The 25,920-nt window shown below is 43.5% G+C and overlaps 1 protein-coding gene across 1 annotated transcript in view; it reads right to left on the bottom strand.

The window, feature by feature from the left end:
• Positions 1–1,176: 1,176 nt before the first annotated feature.
• LOC147636805 (AT-hook motif nuclear-localized protein 7-like) overlaps positions 1,177–25,920 on the bottom strand; it is a 44,956-nt gene continuing 20,212 nt past the window's right edge. Inside the window, exons 3-5 of the mRNA XM_086800363.1 lie at positions 5,237–5,368; positions 2,098–2,259; positions 1,177–2,020 (exon numbers count right to left, since the gene is read on the bottom strand). Coding sequence (XP_086656489.1) covers positions 1,712–2,020; positions 2,098–2,259; positions 5,237–5,368 — 603 coding nt within the window. The 3' untranslated portion in view covers positions 1,177–1,711. The remainder of the gene's footprint in view (positions 2,021–2,097; positions 2,260–5,236; positions 5,369–25,920) is intronic.

Below are 25,920 nucleotides of genomic sequence, written 5' to 3'. Positions count from 1 at the left end.
CTATCTGAAGGATATCGAAACCATCTAGTAGTTTATGAAACCTTAGACAATTATATATTCATTAGAGAGTCAGTCTTGGCTGCAAGTACAAGACGGATTTAGGAGTTGATTCATAAGGGCTGATTGCAAGGGGCACCAGGCAGTTGTGGGAGATACATTACATGGCGATAGTAGGACGCATTACACCAGTGTGAAAGCCGGTTACAGCAAGAACTGGTTATCGGGAAGACTGCTTGCGCATTGCAGGTCGACAGTTGAAGTTTTGATAGGTATCAGGGGTCAAGCATTGGGGGTTGAAGGTCAAAGAGAGCCACTTTTCCTAAAACCCCAAAGAGAAGTATCGATAGGTACCAGATTACAAGTCTTACTTCAAAAAAGACTTGGCCTCTTGTATACAATCTGCCAACAGAAAAGACACTTAATTACAAGCCTTACTTCAAAAAATACTTGGCCTTTTGTATACAATAGATGTAATCAAGCCTCCCATAACATATGTAGTCAAGAAGGCAGGGCCTCATAGACAGCTCTAATTTTTATCGTTTTCAACATTGCAATTGTTTCCAGTGCTTCCATTATGTATTTTCATGCTCCATGTAACATGAACATATGATCAGGGAAAAAACAACCCATAACCGAGGTGCATTTTTGGGTCATCTAATAACTGTTATTGCTAGGGGAGTCAAAATTTTAAGGGTGGCTTCCACTTTCAAACAGAGAAGGTATGAGAATAAACACTATATATCAAAGTAGTTAGTAAAGGTAATGAATATATGAGAAAGGGATGAAGTATATAAAAGGAGGAGCTTTGAGAAAAGAGTAAGGGTACATGCACTTAATAAGTTGCATCATAATTTCCGTCAGCCTTTGACTGGTAATGATTGATGAAATGGGCTCCATTATAATGAAATTGCCAAAGCCAGAGAAACAGCATGCAAAGCAAGGATACTATTGTGCCATATGACTTGGATAAGGTGACCTAGTGCAAGCATCTCCATCGGTGTACTGTAACCTTTGTTTACTCTATGCAGTTTGCATTGACAATCAGCCTGAACCCAGATATTTGCATTCATAGCTAAGCAACTAATTTATGCAGTAAAAAATCATTTTCATTGACTGCGTACCTTGGAGAAGCCTGCTGGCAATATGGGAACTACAATATGACACAACACACACAACTTGGCTAACAGATATATGAATTGACCATGGGCTACCATCCATCATAGAAATGGGCCAACATGGTTCTATCCTAAACCTGATTAGAGCATATTGTACATAGAGCATCGTACACTTAAAGCTCCTTTCCAACCCACCTCCCCTCCCCCCAAAAAATGTGCACATACAGCTCCATACAACATGCACACACAGAATACGTTACCTTTTGACTGAGAAAGAGTTAACCCACCTGCTTCAAGTTGCAGTTTCTGTAAGTTCACCTACCTGGGCAGGTAAAGGTAAGGGGGGGAAAATGTTAAGCTGTTAGTGGGAAATTGAATCGCATTAATGCCCTCAAGCAAACAAGTGCACAATTAATAATTCTCTCGCACGTGTCGCACTAAAGAGCAGCTCAGGTTGCAAGACAGAGAGCCTCTTTGAGAAAAAATAATGCACTTCAAGAAGAGAACACTTGAGCTCTTATATGCTTGTGCTGTGCACAATCAAGCCTCTCACGACCAGACAGCACATTACTGAACTGCCACAGATGTTCCAATTTTCACAACCCACCATGTGTTGAGTGAATTCGTTCACTGTGGCTGCTTGTTTCCATATCAAAGTGACTACCTCCCCAATCGGCTGACTGAAGTGGCATCACATGGGACACATGTTCTTCTCTATCAACCCCTGCAACAGACCCTGGAGTACGATCCTGCATTGGTCCAGAAGCATCCATGCATGTTTGTTCTAGAATGGGGACAGACGGGTGTTCTGAGCCACCAACAGGGGGCATGTAGGATGTGCCTTCCACATTTCCTGCTCGAGCCTGGCTTTTGCGGCTCTCAGAAAAAAAAGTTCCGACTATAACCTGCATAGCAAAGTTCAATTTCAGCATCACCTTGATTTACAGAAACATAAGCACGGAACTGGTGGAATCTTGGTCACCTGAACTGGAGTTGCTGCCATCAGAAGACCTGCTACTCTCCCTCCAATAACTCTGCCATCTGGCCCAGCTAATGACACACTTAGACCTCCAGTTCTGCTCCGCATGCCACCACTTTCAGTCAGCAGGAATAAACCCGATAAAGAAAGAACTTCGAAACGACCCTGGAAAAACAGAAAATAAGCGCATTACAACTTGGCACCTCATAAGCCTTAACGGAGAGGAGTACACTCAATCAAATACATAAGACATTTCACAAAATAGATTTAATAGATTCTTTTGCCTGTTTACTTTCATTAAGATAAGGCTTCAATTCAGCTGCCCAAAAAATGATGTCATGCATTTCTGCTGCATTCTAAGGCACGAAGCATAACAGCATTACAGCACACAGGTATGAAGCATAAGGAGAAGAGGGGCAGAGCCACTGGGCATAGAGGGAGAAAAAGCTAGAAACCTCTGGCAGGTGAGGGCTTTGCTACTGCCGAGTCAAGGCTCTATCTACTCACTGAGCTACTTTGTGAAGAAACCAGAATAAACAAGAAGCTGAACATTCAGTTCGTGAACTTTTAGGAAGCTCAAAGCCGATAACTGGACTGTAAGCAGCACGTCTCTTTTCTTTGCACGTGCAGTTTATAGCCAAGCAAGCATAGGCCATCATTTGATATCCACCAGCGTGGGAAAGGGAGGAAAATCTGCACCTTAGCTTCTTTGAATTGTATCTGTAAATCTGGAAAAATCTTAACTTTTTCTTTTTTTTTTAATGCATCTACACATTTCTTTTTCAAATGGATTCCTAACAAACTTTTTTTTCAACTTATTGTCTTTTCGACATAAAGCAAGGTCTGCATCTGTTAAGAATGTGGAATGAGACACCACAAACATGAACAAGCAAGTTTGAAATTTGAACCACCATTTAAGGCAAGAAAGAGTAAAGAAACAATAGAGGCTCAAGAAGAGGAGGGTAAAAGGTGAGGTGAGACAAAATAAAGAGGATATAGAAGTTCCATCTATGATCTTTTATTAAAAAAAGAGAATAATGAAGAGTTGTGATCTCAGATGCCAACTCCAAGACGGCATGGCAATCGATGTCAGTCTCAGTTTTTCAGACACTGTTGCGTAATGCTATTAATGTGCTAACCAAATCTCAAACTGTACCTCCTCATGCAGCCTTGCCTGCCAGCTCCAAAGGCCTGAACATCTACAATCTGAGATAACTTCCATTTCGAAGCTGCTAGTAATGTCTTTAGATACTTGAAACAAAAATAGAGACAAATAATACCCTCTTGCAAAAATGGTATGCTCTTCAGAATACTTCTGGCAGATAAATAATTAATGCTAAGAGCTTGGACAACCTAGGGTGAATGCAAGCTGAATGATAGAAACTTAAACCGGTAAATGACAACAAGTGGTAGCCCAGTTGGTAAGGGTGCTTGGTTTCCTAGCAAGAGGTCGCAGGTTCAAACTCCGCTGGCAGCATTGTGTTGAGGCATCTTGTAAATGATGTGTCACACACACACACACACACACACACACACACACACACACAGAGTATATATATATATATATATATATATATAGTGCGTGTGCGTACTTCAAATGATATATATATGGTGGGGTGTGTGTGTGTGTGTGTAGTACTACTATCAGCACTCCAAATATCCACAACTATATCCCAAAAGAGTGTGAGGGAAATCTAATGCGCAAGCAAGCTGAAACCCTGTCCAAGAGCAGTCTGGAACTCACGGTGTATCCGTGCCTCGTCATGCTACCGCTGTGGTGTGAAGACTGAGATGGTGTCGCAGTTGGGGGAGGCAAAGGTAGGGCAGGGGGCAAGGAAGAGATGGAAGCGGTTGGGAGTGATCCACCGGAGAGAGAGGGTGTGGGGAGGGGCTCGCCGGGGGCTCAGTGGGGCCAGCTGGCCTCACTGGAACCTGAGAACCTGGGGAGGAGTCTCGGCGGGGTAACGGCCGCCAGACCAGATGCAGGATCACGCCCACGGGGAGAACTCCAAGCACACATCTCCAGGGGAACAGGCGTTCTTTCAATTGCGCTCCGGCCTTATGCTGCATTCTTCTCCTGGGTACGGTTCTGGGCTATGTGGACAATTAGAAACTGCCGGAACCGATTCATGTTCAGATAGCATATGTCAGACACCTTTTCCTCCTTTAGCCTCTCCTTGCAACAGACACTACACTAATGTTATACGAGCCAAGATGTTGATTTGCAGACTTTCACTTTTCTTTGACTGTTTCTGAGGAACCCTAGTATGGGTCCTTTTGCGACTCGCCATTGTACAGTGCATATTCCTTTGTGGGTTTTCACTTCACACTGAGGTTTCCCACTAGTAATATATCATTACTATAAAAAAAATGTGTGTGTTTACTTCAAATGAGGCATCTTGTAAATGATACATATATGGTGGGGGATGTGTGTGTGTGTGTGGTAACTCCACTCTGTCAACCTCAATATGCACACTGCTGTATGACGACACATCATCCTGAACACGGAAAAGGCAATTACCTTTTACATCATGAGATGTCTAGAAATTAGGCAACCCAAAAATACAAGAAGCTGTAAAACAGCCCCTTATAAACTTAGTCCTGGATCAATCCACACGAACACTGTCACCACCCAACGCTAGACCTACTGAGTCCAAGCTTTGAACCCTAAACTCTGCTCTGATAATTCTTCTGACCCCTTCTATGCATTACCTACAAGCTGCTCACTAAGAAATAACTCATACAAGCTTGGGCTTCAGTTTATCAAGTTATTTCAATGCTTAAGAAGCTCACACACCAAAAGGACCTCTTACAACACATTGCTCATAAAGTTACAAGGCCACAATTAGACGCCTTCCCTGTGTCCTTCAAAAATCTTAAGTCAATACATGATACACAGTATGTACCTTATTCCACAAAAAGTTGCAAAATACAAAAAATATATATATATATATTGCACAAAAAACTACAGAAAAATTACTCAAAGAAGACATAAAAGTAGATATATAAAGACTTTCCTCAAGATGACAACCTTCTGAGACTAACCTACAAACGTACATGCAATATAGAACAAAAGTTGAGAATTAAGGGGCAGGAAAGAAAAAGGTATCCAACAACAACAACAAAAAAGACTGATCATAACCTCATATGTCACAGCGCCACTTGATATGCCAGCATGCCGAAGACTTGCAGTTGAGATAGCACCATTAGCGGATAGTATACACACAGCCCATGGTCCATGCTGTGAGAATGACATGATTTTTGCAGTTACATCCTGCAATCAAAACACAGATTGACTAGAGAAAATGACTTGCTTGGTTATTTAGGTGATATTCAAGTGTATCCAATATGCTAGTCAAGACACCAGATTAAACTAATAATCCCCACATAATAACATCAAAAAAAAAGTTTCATGTTCATATGTCTGAAAAGGACTTTCCCTTCATCTAGACTCTAGATCATCCATTTCACCATAGCATGTCCACTTCAATCACTATTTATCTGTGGAACGTAATCTCAATAGAACACATGGTGTGTGATTACAAAGACAGATTTATAGAGAGAATTTGTTTACACCATAGTTAGCATAGCTTTCCATCATATTTCATCCTTAAACCATACAGTCATGATTTTGGGCAACAGAATCCAGGTGGTCTAGAGCATGAACTACTATTACTCGGTCTGTGTTTGAGTATGCAAATGATTGCAGAATCCTTTTTCAATAGGATAGTGGAGCGTTTTTTATTCTGATGAATGTGTAGTAAGCATGAAAATCCAGATTTACACATAGTACTGTGATGCAGAAGACTTCACAACCTTTATACTTTACACATAGTACTGTGATGCAGAAGACTTCACAACCTTTATACTACTGAGCTAGACTTGGGATTTCAATCAACCTCTCATTGTTAAAAGGGTGCAATTATGCAACATAAAGTATGGACAGGCAAATTAAAATGCGGCAATGAAAATTTGAAGGTTTTTACGTCCTTTGGTAAAAAGAGCTCTTTCTGGAAAGAAGCACTTTATTTCAGCATGGATAATGTCACTATTTGAGTGCCCAAATAGTTACATTGAACAACCTCTGTGCTTTGAGCCTTTGAGCTCTGGACTCAAGCCCTCGGGCTCTGGACTGGCGCTTGTTTGTGTCTAGGACTTAGGTTTTGAGCCTGGCAGCCTTGATTGGATTTGTGAGATTGGTGACTCAGTCCACGCCTAGATCCTCGACAAGACTCGTGAACAGGTGGTAACATGTTAAAAGCATGGTTTCTGCACTTAGTTTTTATGCAAGCCTTTGATATGTAGTAACTTATTTGCAATTCACATTCATTCAAGATTTAGGGAGACATTTGTTAATGAGGCCAGGCTTATTCTTTATGGTGGCCAGCCAAGGCAAAATGGGTGCCCCTTATATTATTGAGTGGGCCTTTGTGAGTGACATCTTTGCCATCATCAGCTGCTGCCCACACTGCTCGTGAAGATCATCACAAGCTGCTGCTGTTTGTACACCAGTGTGTGCAGCCGTACTGCTGTACAGCCTGCCGACGCCACATCATTGCCAGGCTGTACACTTCTGCTGCTATTGTAAGCCCATACAGCTGTACCCACGCCTGACATCATTGCTTCTGCGCTGGACTTGCTGAAGCTGGCCTGCTGACATTATCAATGCCTGCTGGCCATGCTGCTGTGTTCACACATGATGACTGTACCACCTTCTTGGAGCTCATTCTGTAATCCTGCCACTGACAGGGAGGAGAGATTCTTCTAGATCATCCTGTTCGAGAACTTTGTCCAGTCACAAGGTGCCCAAGAAGAGAAGACGACTGTCATCATTTTTCAATCGTGTTTTTTTGCATTGTGTTGTGCCATATGCCATCTTTGTTTATTGGTATTAATAGTTAAAGTGTCATAAGATTGCGCTCAACCGGTTGGATGAGGGATTTCATTGGTAACCGAGCCTAGGATCTCCCACCTTTGGTGTGGAAGACAATCCTAAATCTTGTTAACCTGCTATTAGTGCTTCTAAACAATATGGCCATCCGAGCAAGAAGTGGTCCTCCTCTGTGTGAGAAAGCATATCTAGCTGCTGCAACCAGATGTTGAAAAAGTAAATTTGGTCTTACCAGGATGCATTATAAGGTCTCCTCCCAAAATGCCTAAAGTGTATCCAAATGTCACTGTAGTCCCTCGGTTGAGTTTATTAGTGTCATCTACATACAATAGAATAGGTATCACCGCTTGGGCAAGCCCTAATTATACACCACCAAGCCTATCAATGAAATCTAAAGTCTCATAAATGTATACAACAAAAGGAAAGGAGGATGGACAACCCTGTTTGACCTTGATAGTACTGAGTTTACATCACATTTTTGGAAAGCATTGTTCGATAACTTTGGGACCAAGTTAGAGTTGTCTAGCGCATTCCATCCTCAAACAGATGGCCAGACAAAAATATATAAATACCTGGCATTTGATGTCATATTGCCATGATCAACAGTCAAAGTGGGAGCAGTATCTTCCTTTGGTACAGGTAATCCTAAATGATACTCACTCATCCAATATTGGTCGGACTCCTTATGAGGTAGCATTTGGCCCCCGTTTCTCGTCACTTCTTACGAAGATGGTATCACCTTTCTTGGAAGCAAACAAGACCACAAAGGCATTGTCAGAAATCATTGAGTCAGTAAAGGAGCGGCTCGCCAAAGCTCGGGAGGCATATACTAGACAAGCCAAGTAGTCTAGAAGAGACAACAACTACAAAGAAAGGGCTTGGTGGCATCTTAGGATCATGAAGCAGAGATCAAAGCAAGTGGGCAAGCGTTGTCCCAAGCTCTTGTTTCGAAGCTTTGGCCCTTTTTTGATTATCAAAAAGATCATTAATGTCTCCATAAAGCTAAAGCTACCATAGAGTTGGACTATGCATAATGTCTTCCATGTGTCTTGGTTGAAGCCGTATGTTAGACCAGCATTGCAAGTGGTCTCAGACGACCAACAGCTTGAGATGGTTGAAAAAGCGGAAGTCATCGAGCCTGTGTAGATTCTCCTCCACAGATGGAATCATAGTTCCGATCGCAAACAAAGATAGTTCTACATGAAGTTCAAGGACCAAGGCACTCATGAACTCGTTGTTGGGTTTTATGCTGTGTATGCACCCAGAGGAGTGCTAGTGATCATCAGTAGATTACTGGGGCACTTTTTACTTCAGTTAGTGGAGGTTTTTTCCCCCAGTTTAGCTTAGTTACACTTATAAACAGTTTATAAGTGTTTTGGTCCACCCGGCACATTTTATGGCCGGACATGTGAACACATCTTTTAGGTCACTTTATTATGTGGCTATTGTACTTCACATTATCAATTGAATATACAACAAGAGTCGTGTTCTCTCTCTGCTTCCCCACGTTTGTATTTGCAGCACCTCCAAACCCTAACCCTAACAGCTGAAAGCCTTCATTTGGTATCAGAGCCTCCAGGTCAGCCTGCCCTTGCCCTGCCCGTACACTGCACCCTTCCGTACTCCACTGACCGTACAGCCTCGCCTGCAACAGCCCGTACATTGCAGCCTTCCGTACGAGTTCGCCTACAGCAGCTACAGTACTGTTCCGTACACCTGTGCCTGCTCCGTACACAGACAACGCATCTTACACACCTGCACAGACAGCCGTACAGCTGTCAGTACAGGCGACCAGCAGCATTCAGTGTTCCGTACCTGTTCAGTACCAGTCAACAGTACCTGCTGTGCATTCGGCTGCAGTTTTGCCTCCTGCTTCCGTACTGTACCTGCTCGCACAGCTTCCGTACTGCTTCCGTACCTGCTTCTGCACAGTACCAATCGACTGTACCTGCACACTACAGTCAACTGTACTTGTTCATTACAACTACCACAACCTACTCAGTACAACTGTGGTAAGCATTACAAGTTTTGAATTTTGGGCATTTTTATTTTCTCTGTGAAAATCTACAGGCAGATACAAGCAGACTTTCTTGCAAAGAAAACTCTACAGGTTTCTTGCAAGGTTTTGGGTGCAGTAATTTTGGGCATTTTTGGGCATTTTGGCACTGTGTAAGCCATTTTTGCTGCTCTACTCAGTCAGTGGGTGCATTGTGTTGCACATTCAGAGGATTGAGAGTGCAGGCATATTTGGGTAAACTGTATTCAGTGGAGTACAGTTGCTTTCAGGGTTCTTGCTATTGGGTTTTTTGATACACAAGTACAACATTGTGCATTGGCATAATGGCAAATCAACAGCAGAGTGATGTATTCACGTATTTGTCTAAGGAAGACAAATTGGACGGCACGAATTACTCCTTGTGGAGTTTTATGCTGAAAAATGTGCTCGTGGCAAAAGGTCTTTGGGACTTTGTTAGTGGTGATGAACCACGTCTAGGTCCATTGGCTCCAGAGACTCCTCCCCAAGGGGGTGCTCGTGGACGAGGACAACAGGTACAGGCTCCAGGTCAGCCATTGCCTGTTCAAAGAACAAATGCTCAGAAGACATGGGATGCCATAGATGCACAAGCCTTGTCACTCATTGCATTGTCAGTATAGAGGTCTATTATACCTCATATTCGTTCAGCTGGCTCTTCACAGAATGCATGGGTGACTTTGGAGCAGATGTATGCTGCTCGTAATGAGGCTCGGATCTCGTTTTTGAAGAGAGCTTGAAAATCAGAAAATGCATAAAGGAGATGATATGTCTAGCCACTTAAACAAGTGGCAAGATTTGAGAGAGCAACTCATCAATGTGGATGAGATTATTCCTGAGACACAGCTTGTGTCCACCATCTTGCACTCTTTGCCAAGGTCTTACTTGGCTTTTCATACCTCTTTGAACCTCACCATGAGGAATGCTGCTGAACCCCTTAAGTATCAGGAACTTGTTGCTCTCTTGCTACAAGAAGAGCAAATGAGGAAGAATATGAATATGAACACAAGTGCTGAACAAGCATTTACTACAGGTCAAAAGGGGAAAGGAAAATCTCAGCCAAAGAGTTCAAATCAAAATTCAGGTGATGGTGGTTCATCTCAGGATACCAAGAAAGGTGATGGACAGCCCAAGAAGAAGGGCAAATGCCATTACTGTAAGAAGCCAGGTCACTACATCACAGAGTGTAGAAAGAGGATTGCCAAAGAGAAGGCAAAGGAATCTGGGATGTCTGTAAATGATGCCTCTAAAGCTCCTCCAGAGACTGCTTCTTTTGTTGAGGACAGGGATTACTGTTTCTATACATGCAGCTATGATGCCTCTTGGTCTTCACAGGCACTCAGTATGACAGAGCATGCATGTACTTGGTATTTTGATAGTGGTGCCTCACAGTATATCACATCTCGCAGGGATTTGTTTTGTCATGTAGGCCCTGCCCCTGTTGGCAAAATTGTTCAGTGTGCCAACAATGCTTCATATCCAGTTCGTGGCATTGGGGAGATTCAGCTCACAGCCATTGATGGCTCCATTCTTCGCCTTACAGATGCCTTATATGTACCAGGGATAAAGAAGAATTTGTTGTCCATTTCTTCTTTAGCACATTGTGGTATGCAAGTTCACTTTGATGATGACAAATGCATGGTCAGAGACAAAGCTAATGCTTTGACCTTGATGCTTACTGGTACATTATGTCATGGACTTTATCAGTTGGATGCATTTCAGCCAGTGGATCAGTCTGCTTATAATGCATTCACTCTTACTCCAGCTATGGTTGATGCGGAGTTATGGCATGCTCTCGCATGGGGCATGTAAATTTTGGTAGTCTTATGCTTATGCAGCGACATAACATGTTTACAGACCTACCTCTCATGGAGAAGCCTCCAAATCACATTTGTGAAGGATGTATTTGGGGAAAAATGCATAGGTTCTCCTTCCCACGTGATCAGGCTCTACGAGCAACTGCAAAGTTACAGCTTATACACAGTGATCTTTGTGGTCCCATGCAGTCGAAGTCATTGGGAGGTTGCTTCTATTTTGCAACATTTATTGATGACTTCTCTCGTATATACTGGGCCTATCCTTTGACACAGAAATCACAGGTATATGATGCATTTTTGGCCTTTGTAGCACTTGCTGAAACAGAGTCAGGATGCAAGGTTAAGACTCTCCGTTCCGACCGAGGGGGGGAATATATGTCACACATGTTGACTTCCTTTCTTGAGAGTAGAGGTATAAAACATCAGTATACTACTCCTTATACTCCACAGCAGAATGGGGTTGCAGAAAGGAAGAATCGGTCACTCATGGAGATGGCCAGATGTATGCTAAAGGCAAAAAGGCTACCACATATCTTTTGGGTGGAAGCTGTCATGTGTGCTTGTCATATTTTGAATCGATGTCCCACAAAGGCATTGGTTTCCATTACTCCTTTTGAGGCTTGGCATGGCCGCAAGCCTTCGGTATCAAATTTTCGTATCTTTGGGTGTCTTGCATATGCACACATACCCAAAGAGTTGAGGAGGAAGTTGGATGATAAAGCCACAAAATGCATTTTTGTTGCGTATAGCCGTGAGAGCAAGGGCTACCGGTTATATGACCCACTATCCAAGAAGATATGATTTTTAATGAAAAATCAAAAATATCCATGGCTGGTTATGATGCAAATCAGGCTGAAAATGATGTGTTTGAAGGTCTACTACCTATGGAGTTTCATTCCACAGTTGGTGATCCAACTCATGAGGGTACAGGACAGCCAGCAAATCATGAAGGTGGTGCAGAAATTCAGCAGCAAATTGAGCCAGAAGCTGAACCAAATATGGGGCAGCAAGCACCACATGTTAGACACATACCTAGATGGTATTTGAGGACATTACAGGACAGCCATCTAGAGGGTCCTCTTGCTGGTCGTACTCGTAGGGAGACACGGACCAATGAGCATGCACACATCATGGATTTGAATATGGTTATGGCAGCCAGTTTACAGGATGATGATGAGCCTGATTCATTGGTGGATGCACGAGATAATGTGCATTGGAACAAAGCCATGCAGGATGAGCTTGATTCTATTAAAAGGAATCAAACATGGGATTTGGTTGATCTGCCCAAAGGCAAGAAAGCAATTGGTACTAAGTGGGTCTATAAGTTGAAAAGGCATGCAGATGGATCCATTGACAGGTACAAAGCCCGTCTAGTTGCAAAGGGCTATGCACAAAAGAAGGGCATTGATTATGAGGAGACATTTGCTCCTACATCCCGTATGTCGACACTTAGGTGTGTCATTGCATTGGCTGCACATCGTGGTTGGGTTGTTCACCAGTTGGACATCAAGACTGCTTTCCTACATGGGGACCTCGAGGAGGAAGTTTATGTACATCAGCCCATAGGTTTTGTAGAACATGGTCATGAAGGGAAAGTATGCAAGCTGAAAAAGGCCTTGTATGGATTGAAACAAGCTCCACGAGCTTGGTATGCAAAGATAGATGCTTTCCTGCTCACTCAAGGCTTTGTGAACAGTCCATCAGAAGCCACTTTGTATGTAAAGAAAGAAGAGAAAGATCTGCTGGTCATTAGTCTTTATGTAGATGATCTTTTGCTCATGGGATCAAATGATGACAAAATTGCAGCTTTTAAAGAGATACTGCCAACAGACATTTGCCATGTCTGATTTGGGACTCGTACACTACTATTTGGGCATACAGTTTGTGCAGGATAACAGAGGCATTGGGTTGTTGCAATCTCGGTATGTTGTTAAACTTCTGGAGAAGTTCAAATTTCAGGATTGCAAGCCTATCAGCACTCCTATGGAGCCTGGGATGAAACTGTCACTACAAGATGACAGTACTTTATTTGATGCCACTACATATGCTCATGCTGTTGGGTGCCTTATTTACTTGTGTACTACACGGCCAGATATTCAGTATACCGTATCTCAGTTGAGCAGATTCATGCACAGCCCGCGATTGTCACATTGGCAAGCTGTGAAGCGTGTATTCCGGTATTTGCAGGGTACCTTGTCTCTTGGATTGCTTTATCCTGAGGGGGGTGACATGCAGTTATACGCTTACAGTGATTCAGATTGGACTGGTGATTTTGATACCAGACATTCCACTAGTGGAAATTGTTTCTTTCTTGGCTCTTCATGCATTTGTTGGCCAAGCAAGAAACAGACCACAGTGGCCACTTCGTCTTGTGAGGAGAGTACAGAGCAGCCTACACTACTACTGTTGAGTGTGTTTGGCTGCGTCGTCTCATGACTGATATGGATATTTCAGTGGAGGAGCCTACACCTATCTATACTGATAGTCAGAGTGCCATTGCTGTGGCCAGGAATCCTGTGTTTCATGCTCGCACGAAACACATTGAGATTCACTATCATTTTGTTCGGGAGAGACTCCAGGCAGGTGATATCAGTCTGATCTACTGTCCTACAGATCAGAATGTGGCAGACATCTTCACCAAGGCATTACCACGTCCGAAATTCGAAGCATTCCGCACTGCTTTGAATTTGTTTCCTTTTGGTGGATGATGTACAGTGATCACATATCACTCCAGGGGGGTTTGTTGGGTTTTATGCTGTGTATGCACCCAGAGGAGTGCTAGTGATCATCACTAGATTACTGGGGCACTTTTTACTTCAGTTAGTGGAGGTTTTTTCCCCTAGTTTAGCTTAGTTACACTTATAAACAGTTTATAAGTGTTTTGGTCCACCCGGCACATTTTATGGCCGGACATGTGAACACATCTTTTAGGTCACTTTATTATGTGGCTATTGTACTTCACATTATCAACTGAATACACAACAACAGTCATGTTCTCTCTCTGCTTCCCCACGTTTGTATTTGCAGCACCTCCAAACCCTAACCCTAACAGCTGAAAGCCTTCACTCGTATGGCTTGACGAAGAGTTCTTTCAGGTGTACCCGCAAATATTGTCGAACTACTTGGAAGCCATGAACCTATTGCCAAGCTAAGCAAGAGGGAATGTCACATGCACCTTGCACTATGGTGCTATGTTCGCTCAACATTCAATATAATATGTTACATAATTAGTACCCTTTTGTAGAAATATTTGTCGTATGTTGTGGCCCCATTGTAAGCCCAGTCTCGGACACGTCAAGCACAAGCTCCGTAGATCTTTCTCGGCCTTAGAGAGAGTACATTTGTCAATCCTCTTAACCCACTTGGAGAATTCATCATATAGAGAAGCATGTAATGTCTACCCTAAATTAGGTATTGCATTAGAAAAGCATTATTAGAAAGCATTTGCACTTGGCCAGCCCATACAGCTCCCCACCTTGAGGGATGCCTTGTGTATGGTGTGTGATGGTGTTTACACACCGTACACCCCCTAAACATCAGTTTGGCAGCCTGGGCACCAATTAACTCTCGGATCAGTTCTCGAGAGGCAAAGCAATAGGCATGATCATTCTTCGTAGGAGACTATAGCAGTGTTAAGGGAAAGGGATTGCAGGCATGGGAAAGGGATGCACACATGGGAAAGGGATGCACAATTCTTCAACCAGACTTGGAGTGGAATCTGAGAAGTGGCAAGGTGTTCAGGCAATCAAAGTCGAAGTCAAAGTTAGTAGAGCAGGGAGGAAGGATGACAGGTTTCCAAATCATCATCAAGTTTAGGAGGGGCTATCACATGTACAACTGCGGACATGAATAACCTCATCATTAGTCCTAGATTCGGCAATGTTTTACGGGAGATTTAGGGGTAGATCTAGAGTCGATTTTGCAGCCCAATAGGCTTCCAAAGTGCCCAAGACATGCACCCATATACGGGACACGTTTTGGGCACAATTTGGAAACAAAAGATGACTTTTCGGAGGAAGTTCTGTGGGCCGAAAAGGCAAAACCGATTGGATTACGAATTTTCTTCTTCTCCCTATAAATAGCCAAGCTCTCATTTGTACATATCATCTAATCCCCCTTTGGGATCAAGTCATAGGGAGTCAGTAGGAGGTCTAAAGTCAACCTTTCGGTTAGGCCAAAGGCCTTGGAAGTTGTAGAGACATCATCTCTTTGTGTACCATATGATACATCAAACACACAGTTCATCTTTCTCTCTTCTCTCTTTGTCTAATCATCATCAAAGTTTGCATCATTGTTCTTTATCAGGCTCAAGATCAAATAAGCAAGGCTTCCGCACATGCAGCGTTAATGTAACATGCAGTAGGTTGACCGTTGTAACATGCAACAAAGTCTTCTTTAAACTCGTGTGTCTACCCAATCCATTCACTTTAAATATAGAGAGACGAGATGAGAGTAAGGAAGAGTCCACACAGTATTGGGTCCCAATTATGCATTGACAACCCCCCCCCCCCCAAAAAAAAAAAAACATATAGGAGTATTCGCTTTATTATCTTTGGAGAACTGCTTACAAGACTCACTAAGAACAACCAAATGCAAGGATGTAGTAGACCGGACCTCGGCTGAACATATGCTGAACCAAGACGCTTTGAATACCTCTTCGATAACCACTTATGCAAATCCAAATCAGCTGGGCCATGCACATATGTTGGCTGAATGCTGAAGAGAAATCTTCACTGAATGCCTTGGGTTGAAGGGGCTGGTCGGTTGACATAAACCTTGTTGGCCTGCTTTATATGTCCACGACTGAGCAAAATCAGCATTTAACGTTGAGTGCTTCACAAGTGTGGGTCCACGACTGCTGCCCGACCTGTATATATGCTGCCGCCTGGCCATAAGCGGCTGCCATGCTTGGGTATAAGCCATAACTCCTTTGAGCACACACTCCTAGAGAATACTTTCCTCTGGCTTTGCCTACTATAGACCACCTAATAATGCTTTGCCTACTGCAGAACAAAATACTGCTACCTTTGTTGTATTTTGCTATGGATTTTGTGCACCTTCCTAGGATAGCTTAGATGGCTGAGCCTAAATACTCTAATACCAATGTTGCATGCATTAGGTCGACCGATGTAACACACAACAAAGCCTTCTTTAGACCCATGAGTCTGTGCAATCCATTCACTTTAAATAAAGAGAGTAGAGATAAGTGTAAGGAAGAGTTTGTTAGCAGTCATCTCCTGTCTGTATGTTTACACCAAGGCCTCTGTTGTGAGTGTGCCCGCCCGATTTAGGTGTTTTCTCATTTTTCCCCACTCTCCATATTTTTCCCTATTTTTACCAGGTGTGGGAGGCTGTCCTATGGCTCTTGGCTGGTCCAGACACTGGCCAACTGATTCTACTGGTCCCCGACTTGTCCTGTGTGCTGGCCGACTGGAGGACTGGGCAAGTCATGGACATTTATGGTCCTGTCAGCTGTCTTTTGAGCAGGCCGACTGGTTGATGGGGCCATATAAAATGGCCACATGGCCCCCCACACTTTGTATTGGGCATTCCGGGTTTTCTTGTATATATAGCAGAGTTACACGCCTCTCTCTCTCCTTCTCTATTGCTGTGTTTTTCTGCCGTGCACTTGCTCTTGAGTTTTCAGATTTTGTCTTCATCTCCGCTGCATATTCTGACAGAGTCGACATAGTATTGGGTCCCAGTTTACCCCCCCCCCCCCCCCCCCCCCCCCCCCGCGGCGGGCGGCAGGCACGGCACATACAGGAGTATTTGCTTTATTATCTTTCAAGAACTACTTACAAGACTGACTGAGAACAGGCTAACGCAAGGACATAGTAGACCGGACATTAGGTGAACATATGCTTAACCAAGATGCTTATGCAAATCCAAATCCGCTGAGGGATACACATATCCTGGCTGAATGCTGAAGAAAGATCTTCACTGAATGCCTTGGGCTGAAGCACTGAAGTGCTGAATGCTTTGTATGCACGAGAGCCGGAGGCTTCTAGGCACACATCTTCTCTGAATGCTTGAAGACTCGCTTGAATGATTGATGATTTATGCCTTATGCTTGCCCATTATATATGAATACAAGGGCTGACATAAACCCTATTGGCCTGCTTTATGTCGCATTTAACGCTGAGCGCTTCATACGTGTGGGTCCATGGCTGCTGCCCGAACTGTATATATGCTGCTGACTGGTCATAAGGAGCTGCCATGCTTGGTTAGGTTGCCGACCTAATGTTTAGGGGGTTGTATGGTGTGTGAACACTACACAAAGCATCCCCCAAGGTGGGGAGCCGTATGGGCAGGACCAAGTGCAAATGCTTTCTTATAATGCTTTTCTAATGCAATACCTAATCTAAGGCTGACATTACATGCTTCTGTATGATGAATTCTCCAAGTGGGTTAAGAGGACAAACACATGGAGACTCTATAAGGCTGAGAAAGACCTAGGTCATGCCTGACATGTCCAGGACTGGGGCTTGCAATGGGGCCACAGCATATGACAAATATTCCTACAAAAGGGTACTAATGATGTAAAATATTATACTGAATGCTGAGCCAGTGTGTCACATAGCACCATAGTGCAAGGTGCATGTGACACCACCACTGATCCTGCTAGGTGGGAAGCACACACACACTAGCTATATGATGACCTAGATTAGCCTTTACCCGATACATCACACATCCCAAGCCTCCATCGGCCACCCTCTGTCCACATCCATTCTCACAAATGCCCTACACAAAGGTAGAGCTAAGCATCATGAGGAACTCTGCATGGACGGATAACCTCGGCTCCTATCCTAGCTTACATCTTCAATAGGGCTCACTGTGAGGAATTTCCTCCATCTTGGACAACCCACAATATTGTTCGTCCATAAAACAGGAGACCCCTTGGATTCCAGTAACTATCAGATCCAAATGCTACAATAAGGGGTCCTACAAATACCATTTTGATATCCTAAAAAGGTCCTGGCAAAGACTCTAGCAACCCTGCCTGCTTTGTATGAGGAACCTTAACCTTTTGACATATCCGACATGATTAGACATGTTGATAGACATCCCTTCCCATTTTTGGCCAATAAACTGAACGCTCTTACTTCTCCAATGTACTATTGATACCATGGTGACCTCCGACAAGAGAGTCATGGGCATCATGAAGAAGTGCATGTCGCTTTTCCCTTAGTATGCATAGTCCATTCTTGTAAAACAACCAAGCATCTTGGATGGTATAGTGACCTGGTTCTGACTAAAGGACCAATCTATACTAAGTCTCAAATTCCAAAGAATCCTCGTATTGTGCCTTCATATTGTCTAAATCCTTTTCCTATATTTCGAGCACAGTGGACTTCTACATAGTCTAAATGGTACCTTTGTGACTTAGAACATCAACAACGAGGTTATTCTTGCCAGGGATATATTCAATCATATCTCCAAATTATTGGAAAATCTGACTCCACCTAGCTTGTCTGTCACTCCACACGAACACTAGATATGGTTTGCAACCATTTAAGTGCCTAATGATCTGTCTTAACTATGAAGGAAGACAACACTTCAAGAGAACCCACAAGATGTTTCTCATATTGAATCACCATTGTCAAAGCCCTATGGAAAGGAAGAAAAGAATAGGCAAGATTTGATGGAGTCAAAACAAAAGGAAATAGCCATAATTTCCAATGAAGATGACAAAGATAGGTATGCACGGTTGTATGATGAGGTCATACACTCCAAGTTATCAAGTCCTTGACAAAGGATGAATTTGTGGATCGTATGATTTCTACTTCTATTGGAAGCTTATGGTTCAAGCATGGTGAATCATTTGTAGAAGCTTTGCTCTCTTTTGATGGGAAAAGCCGAGGTTATCCATTTATAGAAGCTGAGGTTATCCATCCATGTGTTGATGGTTCAAGCTTTGCTCTCTTTTGGAGGCAAAGCTAGACAATACAAATGGGATTGGGGAAATTTAGCCTATGAAGTGGTACAAAACTTTGTGGCTACTCAAGAGCAATGGAGCTTTAGGGAAAAATGCATGCCATTATGTCACGTGCATCCCCCACTTGGATGCCACGTAGACATATCCGTACAGAAGGTGCAGGACCTGGGATGGTGAATTGGTCCCATGTGAGCCCAGTCCGGGACGAGTCAACCAGGGATCCATCCCCGTAGTCCGAGGTTAGGTGTGCATTGTCTTGCACAGGAGTCCAAGGTCAGGTGTGCACTATCCTGCACATGAAACAGTGCTAGTCTGTGCTCTGAGTCTCCCTCTGGAATGATGTCAGTGATTCTGTGTATCTGGTATGGTACTGGATGCCAGATCATTGGGTAGTTAGGGTTTGCTTTTAGAAAAAGGGGTCAGCCCATAGGGCTACCCCAAGTCTTTGTGTGGGCATGGGGATAGTGTGAAACCACCCCCATGTGGGCTAGGAAGGCTCTGGCTGAACCCACCAACCATGGAGGGAATGTAGGACAGCTCTAGGGGCATGCAAGGGGCAGCCGACTGCACATCAAGTATTCTGATGGCTGTAGGGCAAGTATGGGGCAGCCCATACAAGCTGCCCAACCCCCAAATTGCATGCGAAACAGTGCTCAGCCCTCTGTTTTCAGGCGCCTAGTGTCCAGCCCTCAAGGGAAGAAAAGCGCAGATTTTACTTGAATTAATTCAGCATTTAAAGCTGAATATCCAATCGTGGGACAAAATATAGCTGGCCGCCTAGATATAATGCTAGCCGACTACTTATTAGAAGTAGTATAAATAGGAGAGCCATAAACCATTTGTGTTATCTCATAATTCGCCAAGAGCCAAGGCAAACAAGGGCCAAAAAAGCCAAGGAGTTGCTAAAGCAAAGGGGTGAAGGACTGCAGGTCAAGGACAGAGATTCCTCAGCCAAGAAAGGTCAAGATTTCTGTATTTTCTTTTCAGATTTACATCATTCTAATAAAGCAAATACACCATCCGTGGTGGGGGCCCTACAGAGGGTATTTGGGACCCAATACTCTGTCCTCTCCTCTCTCCCTCTCTCTCTCTATTTTCTGCACATCTTCATTCAATTTGTGCGTTAATCCTGTCGCGAAAAGTGTGCTGATTTCTGAGCATTGAAGTTACCGATCTCCCCCGAAGCTTCCGCATGTTACACATTATTACGTGTGGATTCATTGCCTAAGTATGATGAGGAATATTGATATCTTTCCTTCTTTGTGCCTAACATTGAGGAGAAGGAGTTCATAGGTGGATTTGTACAAAAATTAGGCAAGGAGTTCATGCAAGTGGTCCAATGCATCATGGATATTTACAATGACATTGCTCTTAATGAGATCATTTTGTTAGTGGAGCTCTTCTCTACAAACCTACCCCGTCTATACATGGGATTTCTACCAGGAGTTCACTTCAGTCCACATCTCTTATTGGAAGCCGTTGCTATGGGAATACTTCAAGTGATGAAGGCGATGCTAATTATCTATGTCAAGTGGCTTCAATGCATGTATGAATGGCTGAAAATGAACCAGTGGACAGCCAAGAAGATGCAAGTGTTGATGGGAAAGATAAAGAGCAATGCATGGATCTCTTCCTGGAGAGAATTGTATGGATAAAAAATGAGACTCTTCTTGATGAAGGAGACAACTCTTACGAAGATCTTCATGGTGTTGCATTGCATGAGGGATTTCTGGTTGCCGACCATGAAGATGTGGCACATGATGTGGATTCACAAAATGATGGTGTGGATGAAAGCAATAATGTGGTTGATTGTGATCCTTATGATAACATTTATGAGGAAAATGCTTTGGCTAATGATAATGATGATGCTTTGGTTTATGGAAGTGATTCATGGGTGCTTTGGTTTATGGAAGTGATTCACGGGTGGACTTTGATGGTGGATCATTGGTTGGTGATGACACTTCCAACCATGATGTTTCTCACCCATTTGATCCTGGTATACATCGAAAGATGCTTGATGTGGATTCATTTCCATATGATCCGGGTGGACAACATGCATTGCCACTTGAAGCGGATGGATTTCCATATGACCTAGGTGGGTACCATATATGCATTGCCATTTGAAGTGAATGGGTTTCCTTTTGAATCGGGCATTTTTGGGAGTCAACCTTCTTGATGGGGACTTGGTGTGGGTCACCTATTACCTTATGCTTGAGTCTTCATGAAATAAGTACAGCTGTTGGTGTTTTTGGACAGCTATTTGCATGGATTTGGATGATGATATGAAGGATGCCATTGTTGTAAATTTACTCTATGGACAGCCATGGTCATTGGTACTATGTAAGCCATGGTCATTGGTATACTTCACCACTCATCAATCAATGCTCAACAAGACTCCGTGGACTTATGGATATATCATAGAGAGCAGTCCATAAGTGCATCAAATAAGTGGACAGCTCTATGTGGAGTTCTTTTGTGTGAGGCACTTTTGGAGTTGCAACACAAATGTACTTCCGCATTCATGAGGGAAGTCAAGAAGATTCCCAACAACCCATACATTGCTCCATACATGGTTTCGAGAATGAAACCTTGTCATCTAGTCCTATACTAACGAGGCTGAGTAGGCCACTTGGTTGGCCTTTCCTCGAAGGTACTCGATCATACCACCAAATTGCTGAAAAATCTGGCTCCAACGGTGCTGTCAATCACTGCACTGTGCACTAGGCATTGTCTGAATCCAACGTAATGCCTTATGGTCAATACGAACCTCAAATTCTCGGCCATAGAGAAAATGTTTCCAATGTTTCAAGACCTAAATAACTGCTAGGAGTTCCCGATTGTAGACCAAGTAATTCTTTTTTGCAGGCAGTAACTTACAAGACATGTAAGCTACTGGATGGCCATTCTGAAACTCGTGGCGGTGCCCGTGGGACTAGGGCCTTTGACACACTTGTTGATACCATCAATGCATATTAAAACATTTAAACATGGCCACAACTTTAACACATATCCATCATCACTTTGCATAAAACATAAAAACTAGACAAAACATCCACAAATACTGAAAATGAAGCTTGCACGTGTGACACCGCATAGAGGCTAGAATGGGCCGCCCCCCCCCCCCCCCCCTCCCCCCCCCCTTGGAGTATTTTATTACCCAAGGAGAATAATATCATGTACAAGCTTTGAGGGCCTTACTCTCCCCACGGGAGATGCCAGATTATCCATATACAAATGCCATAACACAGCCCAACATGAGGCAACCAAGCCGGAACATAGGCTGTAGAAATGCTGAGCCAACAACATAATCCATATACCTCCGTGTGGGTACTGATTCTTCCCCAAAAACCACGGGTCTTCATGCAATAGAGTTGGTACAACAAGTACAACTCTCCATTCAGCCGGTACAACAGGTACATGGCTGGTACAGCCGGTACAATGACTAGTGCAACAGATACAATGGTTGTACATCCGGTACTGTGGCTGGTACAACAAGTACAATAAGTACAAATGCTAGTACAGCAAGTACAACAAGTACAAATGCTAATACAACATGTACATTGACTAGTACAGTAGGTACAATGGCTGGTACAACAAGTACAAAAGCTAGTATAACTGGTACAATGGATGGTACATTAAGTACAACAAGTACAAGGACTGGTACAACCAATACAATGGCTGATACAGTAGGTACAAAGGCTGGTACAACAAGTACAATGGCTAGAAATCATAATAAATGATTAAATACCCTTGCCTTCAGTATTTCTTCGCAATAGAAGCCTCCAAAACAGTCCCCAACAACCGGTATTCTTCATGGGCAGCCCAAGAGAGAGAGAGAAAGAGAGTAGCCATCATTAGGGCAGCCTGTAACGGTGGTAGAGGCTAGTGTGTAACAAGAGAGCCTCCATTAATGAAGAGAGAGGACTCCAATTTCTAGATTTGGACCTCCCATGAGCTAAAATGGCAAGAGAAGGCTACAATGACAAGTAGAGAGCCACACAATAGCTGAAGTGACAAGTGTGAGGCCACTTGTCTCACTTTGATCCACTTTCTAACAAGTGTCAGGCCACTTGTCTCACTTTGCTCCACTATCTTGCCACATGTCCCAATCTAAGAGATGGGTCCTTCCATAAACTTTATCTCTAAAAATATCCCAACTGGTAGACATTCTGTCATAGGTACTTTGCTAACTCTTGGTATCTACTCAATTCCGGATGTAATGACGCAAACAAAATTTCCATCGGAGTCGGGCTAAAAATAGCAACTCTCCTAAATTTTAGGAGTGTGGTTCTTTGTATTCTAGGATAATCCCCCATTCCCAAAGCTTGTACTTTCCAAATATTTAGACATCCTACAGTCCACCGGACCCCTTTCATACTGGGAAATGTCCAAGCCGGTGACATCCTCCCAAGCTTCTTAAAAGTTGTCCACAACTTTAAGCTTCAAGCCATATATTCAAGATATAATTATGTCCCATCGAGTGGGCGAGACGAGACAGTCTCATAAATCCAATATAACTGAAAAATCCATGTCCCAAAGAAATGGATGAGACAAAATAAGTCTCCATAATACCAATATCAAAATCATGTCCCAAAATAAATGGGCGAGAATTCCATGGAAGATATGCTAGACACAGGTACAAGAGCCAATTGTGTCTCAATTACCAATATCAATGAGATAATCATATGCCAATGAAAATCACCAACCAGGTGCTAAGACACTTAAATAAGTGCCATGCACAAGAAACTAGTGCTCGCACAGAAACATGTGCTATGCACACAAACTGGTGCCATTCAAGAGTACAAACCATGGTGACAGAAAAGCTGGTTCTCCATAGTTCTGGCAATCCTTTCTCCCAATCCCCCAACAGTTTCCATGTTCTCCCATACAATCCCAACTCTGATCGACAAGCATGGTGTGGAAAAAATGAAACATTCACTCCACAATCGCAATACGAATCCACATGTATGGTGGAGTGTTCATTGAATTGCCCTCTCACAATCCCAACATGAATCCACATGCATGGTGAGATGAACAATGAACCTCTTGGCCGCTGTATGGGGAGATAGTGATTCTAATATGGCATAAAGATAAATAAATCCATGTCCCAAATAAACGGGCGAGACAAAACAGTCCCATAAGTCGAGATATCATAATCCAAGCTCAAAGCACACAAACATGTGCCAATCCACATGACCCTTGGCGTACACATAAGTCCCTTGCCAACCAGGTATCATGTCCACTTTACCACTTGCACTCCGTGTTGGTACTCTGACCACACACCTTGAATGAGAGGTGGGCTCAAGTAACAAGATAAAACAATCACTCGCAGGCATAAATAGCCTGGTGTTCCATAAGCATTTCTACTGCACATAGTTTATAGACATTTCGGCCACCAACTCACTCTACCCTCTTAAGTGCCCATGTTCCCTTCCATCTGCTCTCTACTGTTCCACCCATACAAGGTAGAAACAATCTTCAAGAGAACACATAGGACAAGAGAACACATAGGACAAGAGAACACTACACAGGGTATGTTGTGCTTGACACTACCCTCTGAAGTGCCCATGTTCCCTTCCATCTGCTCTCTATCGTTCCACCCTCACATGGTAGAAACAATCTTCAGGAGAGCACGTAGGACAAGAGAACACTACACAAGGTATGTGAACCATGAGTTCCACAAGTCCAATGCATCCCAAATAAAGGGAGCTATAAAGAATAATCCATAAACCTAGGATAGATCCAAATCCCTAGAAAAGAAGTCCAGGAATCCATAGACCTGTATACCATACCCCTTACCACATACTCCGTGCTAACTAGTTACCACACACCTTGGAGTAGAGGTCGACTTTATCCATAAAAGCATCATATCCATGAGATATCCAAAGATGTCTTCTCTATAAACTCGGACAGATTCGTCCATAGAAATTGCTTGTGAAGCCCAATATCTATATAAATCTCGTCCAAGAAAGAAATCTCCATAGATATAATCCATCCCAATAAAGGGAGCCATAAACAATGTTTCCTTGAAACCATGTCAAGGCAAACAACACCACCTTTCTCCTTGCATGGCTATACAAGGGTTAGTGAACATCAAAAACACTTCATAGTAAATAGCAAAAGCACCAACTTTGCAAACTCGAAGTATACTTAGCTTTTCTTTGCCGGGTTGGTCATGAAGCCAAAAGAAATATCTCGTCACCATATCTGTCATGGCCCTGTGAAAATGGAACAGCACAAGTGTGGACATGGTGGTCGCTGAGTCAAAATATCAAATGATTCACATGTGGGGTGCCCGGACAGAGATAATGATGTGTGGTCATCCCTAGGTGTGAAGGGGGGAACTAGAACATTAGTATTTTAATGTTTTATGAATGGTTGCCCCTAGGCCTTAGTGGCCCCTAGGGAACTTTAATTATTATTAAGGTTGGGGCCCTAGGATTAATATGGAGAGGGGGCAACTCCACTTTTGGAGTGCATGCCTCTCTCTCTTGACTCTCTCTCTAGCTTTTGGGGATTGTGCAAGTCTAGGCGTGGAGGAGAGGAGAAGCAGCCTGAATACTGTTCTGGCTGCTGTTTTTCTGTGCAAACCAGCCCGTACAGTCCACGTGTGCAGCCCGTACAGCCCTGTACGATTGCAAGTACAGTACGGCTGTCTCTCCCTGCTATGGATTTCAGTGCTGGTACAACCGGCGCTGACAAGCTGAGCAGATACAGGCTGAACTGTGGGTTCTGACAGAAGCCGTACAGCAGGTACAGTTACCTGTACGACTGCTGACAGGCGGCTGTACAGTAGGTACAAAACTGTACCATCAGGTACAGTCGGGTACAGCCGGAGCAGGCGCATCAGTACAGCTGCAGGCGGCATACTTTCTGGTACAGAAGACAGAGCCGTACAGCTGCAGGCGGCGCTCTCCTTGGTACAGGCGGAGTTTTTCGTGGTGCAGTCGGTGCAGCATCAAAGGGTTGCAGATACAGCACGGAAGTGGATGCAGAGAGGAAGGTACAGAGAGGTACATCCACACGTGTGAAGCAAAGTTGTTGAAACAAGTGTGCAAGTACAGACTGGTACAACCACTTCCTCCGGTGCAGATCCACGAGCTGATTTTGGTAAGCTCTGAGTTTGTTCATCTATCTCTCTTTCCGT

This window comes from Cibotium barometz, chromosome 7, assembly GCF_041138505.1.
Source record: "Cibotium barometz isolate CiBa-2024 chromosome 7, ASM4113850v1, whole genome shotgun sequence".
NCBI lineage: Eukaryota > Viridiplantae > Streptophyta > Polypodiopsida > Cyatheales > Cibotiaceae > Cibotium > Cibotium barometz.
The sequence above is the reverse complement of the archived record's forward strand: the minus strand, read 5'-3'. Positions and strand labels throughout refer to the sequence as shown.